General features: G+C 48.3%; 1 protein-coding gene across 1 annotated transcript; it reads right to left on the minus strand.

Moving 5' to 3' along the window:
* Positions 1 to 7,843: 7,843 nt before the first annotated feature.
* Positions 7,844 to 12,125, minus strand: LOC149369801 (prolyl 3-hydroxylase 3-like). Its single transcript, XM_089578193.1, has 4 exons — positions 12,034 to 12,125; positions 10,735 to 10,885; positions 9,743 to 9,933; positions 7,844 to 8,053 (listed from the first exon to the last, which is right to left on the minus strand). Exons 1-4 carry the CDS (start codon positions 12,097 to 12,099, stop codon positions 7,844 to 7,846), a joined length of 618 nt encoding a protein of 205 aa, XP_089434319.1. The 5' UTR covers positions 12,100 to 12,125.
* Positions 12,126 to 12,790: the final 665 nt, after the last annotated feature.

Raw genomic sequence — 12,790 nt, forward strand, 5'->3', positions numbered from 1 at the left:
CAACCGTGTTACAGTGCGCAATTTGAGAATCGTATTCACCTAGGTATTTACAAAGGTTAAGTGTCTACCGTCAGTCGGATCCTTTCAGCATTAGCCAGCGCGGTCTCCGCGGTGCAGCAACTCCGAAATAATCGCCAAGCTTTCCTGCAGTAAAAAAATTGAAATTGAGGTTAGTAAGCACCCACGCACTCAAAAGCACAGCCCGTTGCACGAGCGAACGCGCATGTGAGAGAATGTATTATAGCAGCATTAAACGGCCATCCGCTCGTATAAGCCTAGGTCTCGCCTCTATTCGAATGTCGTTCCACTCTTTCTTGGCGGAGTTAAATTTTGAATAGGATTTGGCAAAAGACGCTGCTCAAAAAACAACACTCCGAGGACATTCATTATAATGCCGCGAGCACGCTCGCGCAAGCCATTTGCAGCGTGTGTACCGCGATCAAAGCAATCGGAATACATAAAGTTCTGGTAAAGCAGTGCAACGAGTGTCGGGGCACTTATTGGTGTAACTAATTTTTTCCATCTCCCACGCCATGATCTCAATGCTGCGGAATCGGTGGCAGAAAACGCAACACAAAATTCATTCGGGCGCGCGGTCCACTGCGCGCCAAACCGCGAGCTTTGGGAAACAACGCGCTGAGTATATTTACTCTAGTGCCGCGAACTCGCACGCGCAAGCCACTTCAAACGTGTGCTCCGAAGTAGAAGCGATCGAAGGAGAAAAAGTTTCTATGAAACAGTGCAACGTTAGTCTTTGTCAGTTGCCGCCACTGTATCCCCGCAGCAAACTTCTTAATCTCATCCGCCCACCTAACTTTCTGCCGTCCCCTGCTACGTTTGGTTTCCCTTGGAATCCACTCCGTCACCCTCAAGGACCAGCGGTTATCTTGCCTTCGCATTACATGATCTGCTCAAGCCCATTTCTTCCTCTTGATTTCAACTAAGATGTCATTAAGCCGCGTTTGTTCCCTCACCCACTCCGCACACTTCCGATCTCTTAACGTTACACCTATCATTTTCCTTTCCATAGCTCACTGCGTTGTTGTTAAGCTGAACCCTCTTTGTTAGCCTCCACGTTTCTGCCCCATAGGTGAGTACCGGTAGGATACAGCTGTTGTATACTTTTCTCTTCAGGGATATCGGTAAGCTACCATTCATGATCTGAGAGAACCTGCCATATGCGCTCCACCCCATTCTTATTCTTCTAGTTAATTCCCTCTCATGATCCGGATCTGCGGTCACTACCTGCCCTAAGTAGACATATCCTCTTAGTACTTCCACCACTTCGCTACCAATTGCGAACTGCTGTTCCCTTGCTAGGCTGTTGAACATTACTTCGGTTTTCTGCATGTTAATTCTTAGCCCCACCGTTCTGCTCTGCCTGTCTAACTGATTGATCATGCTTTGCAGTTCTTGTCCTGAGTGGCTTAGCAAGGCAATGTCATCAGCGAATCGCAAATTCTCCATTAACCCTTATCCCCAACTGTTCCCATTCCAGTCACCGGAATACCTTCTGTAAGCAGGCAGTGAAGAGCATTGGCGAGATCGTGTCTCCCTGCCTGACACCTTTCCGTATTGGAATTTTATTGCTGACTTTATGGAGAACTACAGTACCGGTGCAATCGTTATATATATCTTCCAATATTTTCACATAACACTCTTCTACACCCTGATTCCGCAATGCCTGCATGACAGCTGAGGTTTCCAGTGAGTCAAATTCTTTCTCGTAATCAATGAAGGCTATATATAGGGGTTGGTTATATTCTGCGCATTTCTCTATCACCTGATTGATAGTGTGAATGTGGTCTATTGTGGAGAATCCTTTACGAAAGCCTGCCTGATCATTTGGTTGACTAAAGTTCAAGGTTGTCCTGACTATTAGCGATTACCTTAGTAAACCTTGTAGGCAACGGACAATAAGCTGATTGGTCTGTAATTCTTCAAGTCAGTGGCGGCAACTGACAAAGGACAGCGTTAATTGGAGAGATATGGGAGAGGCCTTTGCCCTACAGTGGGTGTAGTCAGGCTGATGATGATGATGTTGAACTTTGGTCTCGGCAGTTATTTCAGTGATTGATTTTTAAATCTCTCATTTCGTGGTGTCATTTCAACCGCAGCCAAGGCAGAAAACGCAACACAAAACTAATTCGGGCGCGCGGTCTACTGGGCGCCAAAAGGCGACGGTTGGGAGCGTCTGCTAGCATCCCCCTGTTTAGGTACCGCTACCGTCGGCGCCCTGGAGAATCCGAGAGAAGGAGCGCCAGCATAGGAGGAGCAGGGAGGAGATGTCGTTACTTTCAGTTTATTGAGGGACTTTATAAGAACAGACGGATTAAGAACGTTAGGGATGCGACCCATAAACACAGCCGACTTGACTGGCAAAGCTTCTGAGGGCCTTACGGGTTCGCGACGATAACGACACTTATTGCGTACGTGCGCTTAAAGAGAAATCGACCAAAGAAACATTAAACTCAAGCCGTCGTGGTCAAGTTTATTTGCAACGGACTGGGTTGTAGCCCTGAGCGCGCATGCGTTAAGAATTTGGCCACCGAGAACAAATCTCTTTCTGAGCAACATCATTACGTGCCTCCTACATATGCAATAAGAGAATCATCTACTACCACACGGCTGCACGCCGTCTTCGATGGTTCGTCGCACCACACGTGTGTTGCCATCACTTGTTGCCATCACCACACGTGTGTTGCCATCGCCTGCAAAAAGGGCGTAACTGAAAAAACGCTATGGTGAAGATGCTGGTGAACTTCAGAGCGGATCAGATAGGTCTCCCTGCTTATGTGCAAGCACCCTTTCTCCAGGTCGCCGTTGACATCGTGGCAGAGGCGCTTTGTGGTTCTTATGGTCTGAAAAAGCACAACTGCGCGGCTAATGTTTGTCGGACGTTCAAGAGGAGTCACTGACTCGAGTGACCTTCGAATGACTGAAAGCCTGTTTCTGTTGACTGCAGCTATATGTTATCTCTTCCAACCAGGTTAAATCTTCTTTACTGGACACTGAAAATATCCGAACCATTGATTTTGTGTGGACGATACAATCGTCATCAATCTGGCTACGCCAACTACAAGAGAAAGGCCTCTCCAATATCTCTCCAATTAGCCCTGTCCTGCGCTCGGAGCGGCCACATTAGCCACGCATACTTCTTAACCTCATCTTTCCACCTAACTTGCGGCCGACACTGCTACACTTGTGTTCTCTTGGACTCCAGTCAGTTACCCTTTGCATCACATGCCTTCACAATACATGCCCTGTCCAAGCCCATTCCTTCCTCTTCATTTCGACTCGGATGTCGATCACCATGCGTTTGATCCCTCACTCACTCTGCTTCCGGTCTCTTAAAGTTACACCTATCATTTTTCTTTCCATAGCTCTCTCTGTTGTCCTTGACTTAAGCTGAACCATTTTCATTAGCTCCCACGTTTCTGTCCCTAGGCGAGCAACGGTAAGATACAGCTGTTATATGCTTTTCATTAGAGTGTGATCGGCAAACTGCTATTGATGATATGGGAGAACCTGTAAAATTTGATCTACGCTGTTCTTATTCCAGTTGTTTCCCGCTTGTAATCCTAATAGTGAGGTCATTACCATTCGCTTGTACGGAGAAGCAGATGGTTCCTCAGTGACGCTGGAATAAAACTCGGGAGTGGGCTACGTACGAACACAGAGAACATACTGACAAAGCAGCGGCACATGCTTCACCTGCGGTGGTAAAGAAGGTTACGTGGGAGGCAACTATGCCTGAAGAGCTACGAGAAGGCTGGGATGTACAGTCGAGCCCACTTATAACAGTCGCAGATATAATGAACGCTCGCTTAGTACGAACGAGGGAGGTGCTACCGTCAAAATATATATTGGGGCAATGGCACAGTGTCTCACATAGAACGAACTGTTGTGGCCTCAACACTCGGTTAGAGCGAACGCGAAGCTGTAGGACCCCCGTAGTTGACCGAGCCGGCGGTGTTTGGCGCGGTTTCGCTCGACTGCGAACCCGCGGCAGGTGAATTTCGCGCACTTTGTGTTCCCCTGACACGACGCGAACACAGAGCGCACAAAGCGTCCCCCGGCGCTCCTTTGCGGGTAAAATAAAGTAAAAAAAGAAAAAGAGCGCGTTGAAAAATGAAAACGAAAAAGCGCGCGCGCGCGGTGACGAAAGAGAAAGTGGCGCCGCCCGCGTCGCTGTGATGCATCCACGTGATTTGTTGCCCCGTTGCCACCCCGCGCTGAGGGCATTGCGCCGTCGATTCTTTCTATGCGATGGCACTGCGTTGACATCGTTCCGCATCCGTGCCTTTCCCAGATCGGGGAGTTGAAGGCTGCCTCAACGCGCGAGCCCAAGGGCTTGACTTGTGCGTGGTGCGATTCGAAGAACTTCGGGGAGACTTCGAAGAACTAGAAACGTTTTATCGCCCGAGGTGCCAGCTGGCATCTGTTTTCGGGCACTCTCTCATCTAGCAATTAAAGGTGTTTGCTGACGAAAGTTCCAGTTTGTTCCGTGCAGTGGCCTAATACTTGTGTGGTAAAATCTGCATCCGGCTTAGCCTTCCGAAGTGCAGAGTAGCCCGGAGCAAGCGTCCTGTTTCACCTTGTTTAAAAGTAGCTTCAGTGCTTGTGGCAGCTCGCTGTTGAAGTTCCTACTGGAGACGCTGGAGACAAAGTAAGTACAGAGCCGATCACACTTGTCTAGAGCGCTTGATCAGTCTGCTGGGGAGCAAATCAAGTGAAATCTTATCGCAGCTGCTTCGTTGGGGGTATGGCGCTGGTCCCTGTGTGGTGCACGTGTCTATTAGGCTTGACCCAAGCGCAAGTGTAACCAATGAATGTCAATGCCTTCTTTAGAATTTCGCATTATTTCCACCGGATGGCACCACTGGAGCACTCCAGACAAGTGTGATCGAGTCTGTACGGCTACAAGAGTATTGGTGGGCAGACTCCAGTCATGTTTTATTGAAAAGGGGTGCGGCCACTACATGGAGGTGGTTCGCTTGAAATTGAGTCGTCGAGTGCAATATCAGCAGAAATAACTCCTGCGCAATTACTCCTTCGTAGGTCTATAGATTGCGATTAGTATCCACCACTGGCCCAGTGATGCACCGGTTAAGCGATGCGCCACTGCCACGGCAGGTGGCTTTTTGAAACACAGCCACTGGTGGTGCTTCCGAGACCCAGGTTGTTCTTCCCGAGCTCCGGTAAGGTCATTTTTCAACAGTTAGAACTTCATGAGGCTGTCTTTTTCCGAACAAATGAACTGATGCGGAGTGCCAAGGTATTAAGGTGGCAACTACATTAAATTATATTTGAAAGAATTGTATTGCCCCGTGCTCACGGTGGGAGTGGGTCGCCTCATTTTTCATAAATCATGCTCCGGGTTTTCCCGAGAATGGGACGTATATTGCTGTCACTACAGTAAAGACCGCAAGTAGGCCATTTTGCTGGAACTAGTGTCCTGGGGTCGTATTACCGAACGATCAAATCACAAACTTGACAAAAAAACGACCAGTTAGTGTTGCTTCTGTTGGTCGGCCATATTGTTTTTTTTTGTCATGAGCGGCTGCCGCTACACCAGAGGAGTTGAAGAAATGACGACGTTGCGTACCTAATTATGCAGGCTGAAATTAATTGTTTTTTGTTATCCACTCGAGGCGGCCAGTTTCAGCATTGTGTCTGTGAAACAAAATGGCGGCGGTTTATATGGCGATACTAATGAGGCGGCTGCGCCGGCGCGAGCAACAGAGTAGCAGGGCGCACGAAGACGCATTTGACTTGCCGGACGATCCGATGAAATGCGAGGTGTGCGTGCGAGCGCGCTGTCAGTGTGGCGGCAGGTGTTGTGCGCACTGCGATTCCTTGCTACGGCCGGCTTTGAAAGCTTCGTTGGTAACGAAGCACACGTCGGCATCGCACAGCCGACGCTGAGGAAGTGCGTGCGGCGGGTGTCGGAGGCAATATGCAAAGCTGGCACGCAGAAGGGCTGGTTTCAGTTCTCCGGGAGCCCAGAGGAGAAGGCGGCGGCAAAGGAGGGCTACCTTCGCAACGGCAGCATACCCGGCGTCGTCGCAAGTGTCGATGGCACACTCGTTGCCATCAAGGCGCCGCGGGGCAATGCTGCCCACAGGGCAGCCTTCTGGAGCCGAAAGGGATACGACGCCCTAAACGCAAAGATAACGAATAGTATTTGGCCTAATGCTTGTTCAGATGTGTTGGGCTACAAGTTCCGGCCTCGATGGTGGAAATTTAGGAGTGAATTTTTCCTTTCTGTTTTGTGTAGAGATCTCATGCGCCAACCTGTCTATTCTGGCCGTCGACCGCCGCAGCCCGGGATCGTGCCATGATGTCATTGTATGGAAATTCATGGGTCCGGCAAGAGATGGAGGGAGGCCTGCTGTTCGAAGGAGAGTTTCTGCTCGGTAAGTAGTAAAAAAACCCTGTAAAGCATCGGGTCATCTCGTTTACGTATTGCACTACGCAGTTAACCGCAAGCACTTAAGCTACTGGAATGAGGCGCGCTCATAGTATTTGGAAGACGCGTTTCAGTACAATATACATGCCTTGTGCAAGTTGTCCGTATGTTCCTACTTATTATCAGAGCCGAACACGAAGCGTATAAAGCAATGTTGAAATGAACAGTATTATCTGCCTAACTGAAATCAGATGTCTCTGATGATGAAGGCAGATGTCTATGTTGTGTAGGAAAACGTAGCACATCGTGGTAAGTTACAAGGTTGTTCTTGCTGGGGCGGTTGTTTAAAAATCTCATTTATGCGTTGTTTGCGTGTCTATGAATATCATACGTTAGGAAACGTGGCACTGAGCTACGTGGTGTAAATCTTGCCTTCTATAGTAGATCGTTCTTGAAGGGTGTTGAAATCAACGATGACAGAGGGCATCTTGACGGCGCCGGTCACAGGTTGCACTTAAAAGAGGCTTCCATGCTATCGCATAAAATACAGTCGCGCATCCGAGTGATGCTGCCTTCCTTCCCAAGATCTCCTTCATACATATCGTCTCCTTTTGCGGACATAGCTATCTTTCAGCACCTTCACTACAGTGTTTACATTCTTGATTGTTTTCATGCTGCTTACCAAGTGCAGCACGCTAGGCTGACAGTCAATGTACAGAAAGAGTTTACTGCACGTGAGTAGCAACATGCCTACGTTGGCGGGAAATTAATCGAACACTGATACTTTTTTTGCGTGTAATAAAGCTTGATACCTGGGCTTCCGTTCTTTTGGCCTGGAAAGTTTGCAGGTACGATGGAACGTTGATCGGCTCCTTTCAGAAGCCTACTGCTGTTCTTTTGTGTGAAGATGTAAAAGTCGGTTTATAATGAACGGCGAACATAAAGCGCGAAAAACAGAAATTGAGTCTTCCTCCTTCGCTTTCGCGATTAGACACGGGGGAAACAAGTATCTAAAAAAAGTTTCCGGTGCCAAGGATGCTTGTTGATAAAACAGGCAAGTTAGTATGTACGATCAACACTCGTCACACGTCTGTCGGGCAGGAACCAATGTAATTTACGGCCGATATGTGCCGTTTAATGCGGTAGAAATGAAGAAACGCTGTAGTGTTGACACCGATTATACGCATGTTCTGTGTGTGAAATTGAGCTTTTATAGCTAGAGCAGAATAAAACTGATGGCGCGGTAAGCCAGAGCCAGTTATTTAAATTCAGTTCTTGAAGCGATTATGAAGCAGGACTAAGACAACCATGCTCATGAAAAGTTTAATGCAGAAATCAGATATGTAGAAAACGAATATATGTAGATATGTAGAAAACGTTGGCGTGATTGATGTGATGGAGAGGTGCCTAAATAATAAGCCGGAACTCCATTCAAAAGCCCCCGCCGAAAAGGTCACTGCTGTTCGCGACGGTGTAGCCCAGTATGTCGGCGCATTCTTTCCTCCCGGGTTCGCGCTGCTCCTTGGTGTGGGTCATCCAAACGAGCAGGGCGCAGCGGCGTCCGCTGAAGACCGGGAGCACGCCATGGCAGTTTCCGCCGCTGAATGCCACCAGGCGGCCGCACTTCGGTCGGACGATGGCCTGCGAAGCGCGGATGCCCACTGTGAGCGCTCATGGGTCCGGAAGCCTGCTTAGTGCAGTTACGGTGGCGCCACTAAATCACGGCTTTTTTTTTCACTTTATAAAAGATCGGTTAATTAATAGGTTATGAAGGTAACCTCCCAGATGAGTTTACATAATGTACAGCGCAAAAGACTATTTACCGTGCAGTACCGCGTCGAAAGGATACGATAAAGCACAGAATGCGTTTGGGGCTGCGCAGAGCGTTGCATGAAACAAGACATTCAGCAGCCCTCAACCCACCGTGACACTACGACTCTAGTCAAGACTTCCTGATAATTCTACTCAATCAAGAGACTTGCTCCAGTAGTTGGCGGACATTGCATTTGAGAGGTGGATGCCCTCACACGTGCTGACTACACGAAATAGAATTGTAAAAAATTGTGCTTTCCCGCAAGGTACAGCCAATGTATTGTCAGTATTCTATGGCATATTTTAGCCTCCAGCAGTCCAGTTTTGCCATGTATGAGTACAAGTACTACTACTACAAATAGAAGTATTAAATGGCATTATTCCACCTATAATTAGGTCCGAGCATATCGACCGCCTGGCCAAACAGTCGACGCTGTTCTTCAGCCGCTTTAGTGCCAAGCCAGTGAAACTAAGTGGAAAACAAAGGGAAGGGGGAAAGAAGCCTGACTGCTGAAAAGCCAGGCAGCAGAAAAAACGCGGTAGGTAATCATTGGAAGACGGGCAGTTGGGAAAGGAGGGGTCGGATTCATGGATATGCAGTTAACAAAGACGACCATCGCCGGTGCATGGATATGCAGTTAACAAAGACGCTCGGTGGCCGACCTGCACGACACTGCTGCACCGGCGATACGCTGACCTGATATTTCGGTATCCCCGGCATCGACGCATTTCAGTCTCTGACGGCATCCAGCCATGAATTGTGCTTTCGTCGAGGGTGGTCTAGTGTCGCAGACCAGTGAGCAATGAATTGTCCCGCTGTGCCCGCCGATCGTCTTTCTCGGTGTCGCATAGGTATGTATCGGTGTCACATTTCGCAAAGTGATAATGCCCAGATGCTATCTCCTTCTGCTTCTACCTATCTTATGTATTTTCAAAAAAGGTAACTGAAGCGGTCACTAAGCTATCAAGTGGTTGCACGCGTGCCTATTAAAAACCACGCTTTTCTTCCCTTCTTGAGCTCTGTTGATTGCGTGCCCAAAAAAATCGGGCGTCATCGCCTTTCACAGCTTGAAGTGGCGCTCTTTGTGCAGTACCGCCATTACGGTAGCCCTTCTAGAGGGAATACCTCTCACTGTATCACCTATTGCATTCCCGTGCGTTCTGTTGCCAAGCGCGTCTTGTTTCGCGCGGCGCCAAATCTCCCGACACGCTGATTGTATGATTCATAGATCCACAGTTGCGTGAGTTTGGTAACCGGGTCAGCTAGGTGGTGAATGTGGTGTCCGGCTATCGCCGCCGCCGTCGCTAATGCGCATGCGCGCCAAGAACTAATAAAAGGCGTGCGCCGCAACCTACGGGTGGGTTATTCTCGGCCAGCCACGCACCGACGAACATGCGGGAGTAAACGCCGCGTTCGCCCCTGGAAACTTGTCTGCTCCTTCGCATGAACACGCGCTCGTGAACGCGCGCGTCTCATGAACCACGCATCACAACGGTGAACAACGCGCTCCCACGCACCCGGACGCTGGTGCGTGGAGTCTTGGTGAACACGAACTCTCCACCGTGCGCGTCGTCGTTCAGGTAGACGACAGCACTGACGTCTCGCCAGCTAAATTCCCAGCTAAGAGCCGGGCAGCTGGAGTCCTCCTGGAACTGGCAGTTGTCCGCGTGCAGCGGGTGGCTCATGTCCATCCTCTCGGTGCTCGAGTCTGCGTCAGTGGTGAACCTTCATGAATGCAGTGTGCGGCGGCGTTGCTGCAGAGGACCAGATCCGATCGAAGTATAATAGTTTTGGAGCGAGCTCCTCGATTCGAACTCTCCTCCCGGATTTCTCCTCCTGTCCCGACCGCAAGCATAGCCTGGAAGACTATCTCCTTATGGTACTCATCCACAAGAAATTGACCTACACACCAAGAGTTGACCTTTGTATGAATTATTTTTTTCCGAAAACAATAACAGACGGGAAAACCTGCATAGACGCTACTTTGAGACAGGATTTTGTGAAAACGTGAGAAACGTATGCTTTGTAATTTCTCTGCTGCTCGGCAGTTTTCTGTAAATAATCGGCTTGTGCTTCTTTTTGCATTTGATTGCCACCCTGTAACAGCCCGAAAGGGCAAACCATACGTTTAAATAAATAAACGAAGAAAAGCATCAGCTTCTGGTCTAAGGTCTCCATAACTACCAAACGGCCCCATTTATCCACCGCGGCGATTTTGGTCTCCAAAGAAGAATATCGCGAACTGCAGCAAACTTAAGCGGACTTTTCTACTTTAAGGGACTCTTCAAAAAATGAACAGTTTACCCGGGAGCCCTGCCCGCCATATCGTACGATCGTACTGGGTACTTTCACTACAAAATGGTTTCAGCGTGCGAGCTTCTTTTAGCATGAGAATATGTCGGGAAGGTAAAGCTCCAACGCAGAGTCATCGTCGTAGTGACAAGCTCAGTTTTTTTTCTTCCCCTAACGCCCCTGGACATGAAGTTTGTATCAGTTTTTATGTACTTACTATTCAGCGCGGTCCGGCATGTGGTCTGCACGAGATGCATATAGAGCCTTTTCCTGAGCTGGAAATAGGCTTCAGAGAAGAGGCGGGCCCGGTCCGAAGCGGCCAGCATCACTCTCGTGGCGGTCGCCATCTCTGCCGAGGACGGCAAGTACTGTGAATAGAATAGCATTCCTTAGTACACCGATGCTAGAAGGTCTCCATGTGAGACCTGGCATTCGTCTTTCAGATAATCAGTTTTAATAAGATTTCAACCACCTTTATCTGCTCAGCTCTTATATAGCGCTGCTTTGGATTATCAGAATCTACAATAGAAAAGTTCCTCTTTTGGTTTTCTGTAGTGTACTGTCTTGTTGCTTAGGGAGCATTGGGTGGGTTAGTTTGCGCTCTTGCGCCTCACCGTGTAGCGTACGCATTAGTATCGTATGAGGACATGCCATTTCTTTCTAAATATAATGGATTTTTTAACGTTGTTTCTGTAACTATACCTGTAATATGTTGCCCAGCGACGGTACAGAGTCTGCGTAGTGAACGTATAAAATATTCTGATGACACCACATTCCTCTGTAAGTCAACGTTGAAGTTTAGCGGTGTCTCTTAGAAGTAAGCTTCATTTCTGTAGAGTAGTGCTTGACAAAGCGCAGGAGATCCACGCAAGTTCCAGAGAGTGAAGTGCTTCTTTTAGCCGAATGGTGTGCCTGATTCTTTGACCGTTCCAGCGAAGTTTTCTGGTGCCATTCGACGACAGGCGTGCTGATTCAAATTCGATAGGTACGAATCTCACAGTAATAAGTATATCCCCTTCTGAATATTGCGTGCGTAAAGAAAACCCCAAGTCCAAGCCTTCCATCATGTTCGGGGACGAAGGAGTAACGACGGGAGTTGCACCTGCCGCATCTCTATGTCGCCCAGTCAGAAACCAGATTGGTTTATGGGGTTTTAACGTCCCAAAGCGACTCGAGTTATGACTGACGCCTAGTGAAGGGCTCCGGAAATTTCGTCCACCTGTGGTTCTTTAATATCGGAAAGTAGATTATGGGGAGGGATCAGAGATGTTAGGCCGGTTTGCGAACTAACGCATCCCTCCCTCCCTTTGGTTTAGTTTGCAGATGTCTTTTGGTGTTATTACACACTTTCTCTAACTTTTGAAAATACTAACAAAAGTAGTGCATCTTTATCGGCTATTAAACTTCATTTCCACCTAAAGAGCCCGGACAAAGACTTTTTGAACAGTAAACTCGCCGCTAACGAACGCGGCGAGTTTACTGTCTCCAGTAAACGAACGTCGGGGGTACTTCTCACATTAATGACGTCTGCGGTCCGGTATCCAGTGAACGCTTCTTTGTCGGTGAGACGGCGAGAATACATCTCGCGGCCGTTGTCGACGGGGCCTGCCAGCTGCGAGAAAATTGGGACTTTTAGAAGGAGAGCAGTGCGAATCTGTTTTCTTCGACAGTGGTAGCTGGTGTTAGCTCTTTGCTGAAGAAATCTGGCCAGCTACCGCTTTGCTATTCGCATTATAAAAACAAATACTGTCCTCTGATTTTTCTTTCCTCACTTGAAGGGCTCACAAAAACCAAAAGAATGTATATGCGCGATGAATTCTTCAATCACTTCACTAGTGCTTCAATCACTTCACTGGATAGTAGAACAGCGTATTCCATGTCTTGTATAAAAACCATAAGACAGCATTCAGAAACATACGCTGGTTTTAACTTCGCGAAAAACAAGACATACAAAGGAACACGTACAATATTGCGGGCGCTTGCCTGTATGCGTGCTTCCGAGGGTATTTCGTGTTTTTTGAGCAGTTGGAACGAAGCTGTTCAATGGACCAAGAGTTACGCAAAAATGGGAAAATAATAGGAGCGAACTGAGTGTAGTGTTCTGAAGGCGTATATACGTAAAGACATTGGACGCCCTCGAATGGCTGTCGCTCCTAGACTTGAACAGGCGCACCTAAAATGACTGGCACCTAAAATGACTCAGATGTTTAAAAAATGTGAGAAAACATGACTTGCTCCAAATTTGACCAAGACGTCGCACTCTTCCTGGCTCA

This window comes from Amblyomma mixtum, chromosome 1, assembly GCF_055824585.1.
Source record: "Amblyomma mixtum isolate Tamu chromosome 1, ASM5582458v1, whole genome shotgun sequence".
Taxonomy (NCBI): domain Eukaryota; kingdom Metazoa; phylum Arthropoda; class Arachnida; order Ixodida; family Ixodidae; genus Amblyomma; species Amblyomma mixtum.

Bases quoted from the DNA above. Each gene is read 5' to 3' on its own strand.
- LOC149369801 (XM_089578193.1), bottom strand. From the start codon at position 12,099: ATGTATTCTCGCCGTCTCACCGACAAAGAAGCGTTCACTGGATACCGG. The intron at 10,886-12,033 runs GTGAGAAGTACC...TTCTATTCACAG, and splicing joins GGACCGCAGACGTCATTAAT to TACTTGCCGTCCTCGGCAGA. The intron at 8,054-9,742 runs GTGCGTGGGAGC...CGCGCTTCGCAG, and splicing joins CTCCACGCACCAGCGTCCGG to GCCATCGTCCGACCGAAGTG.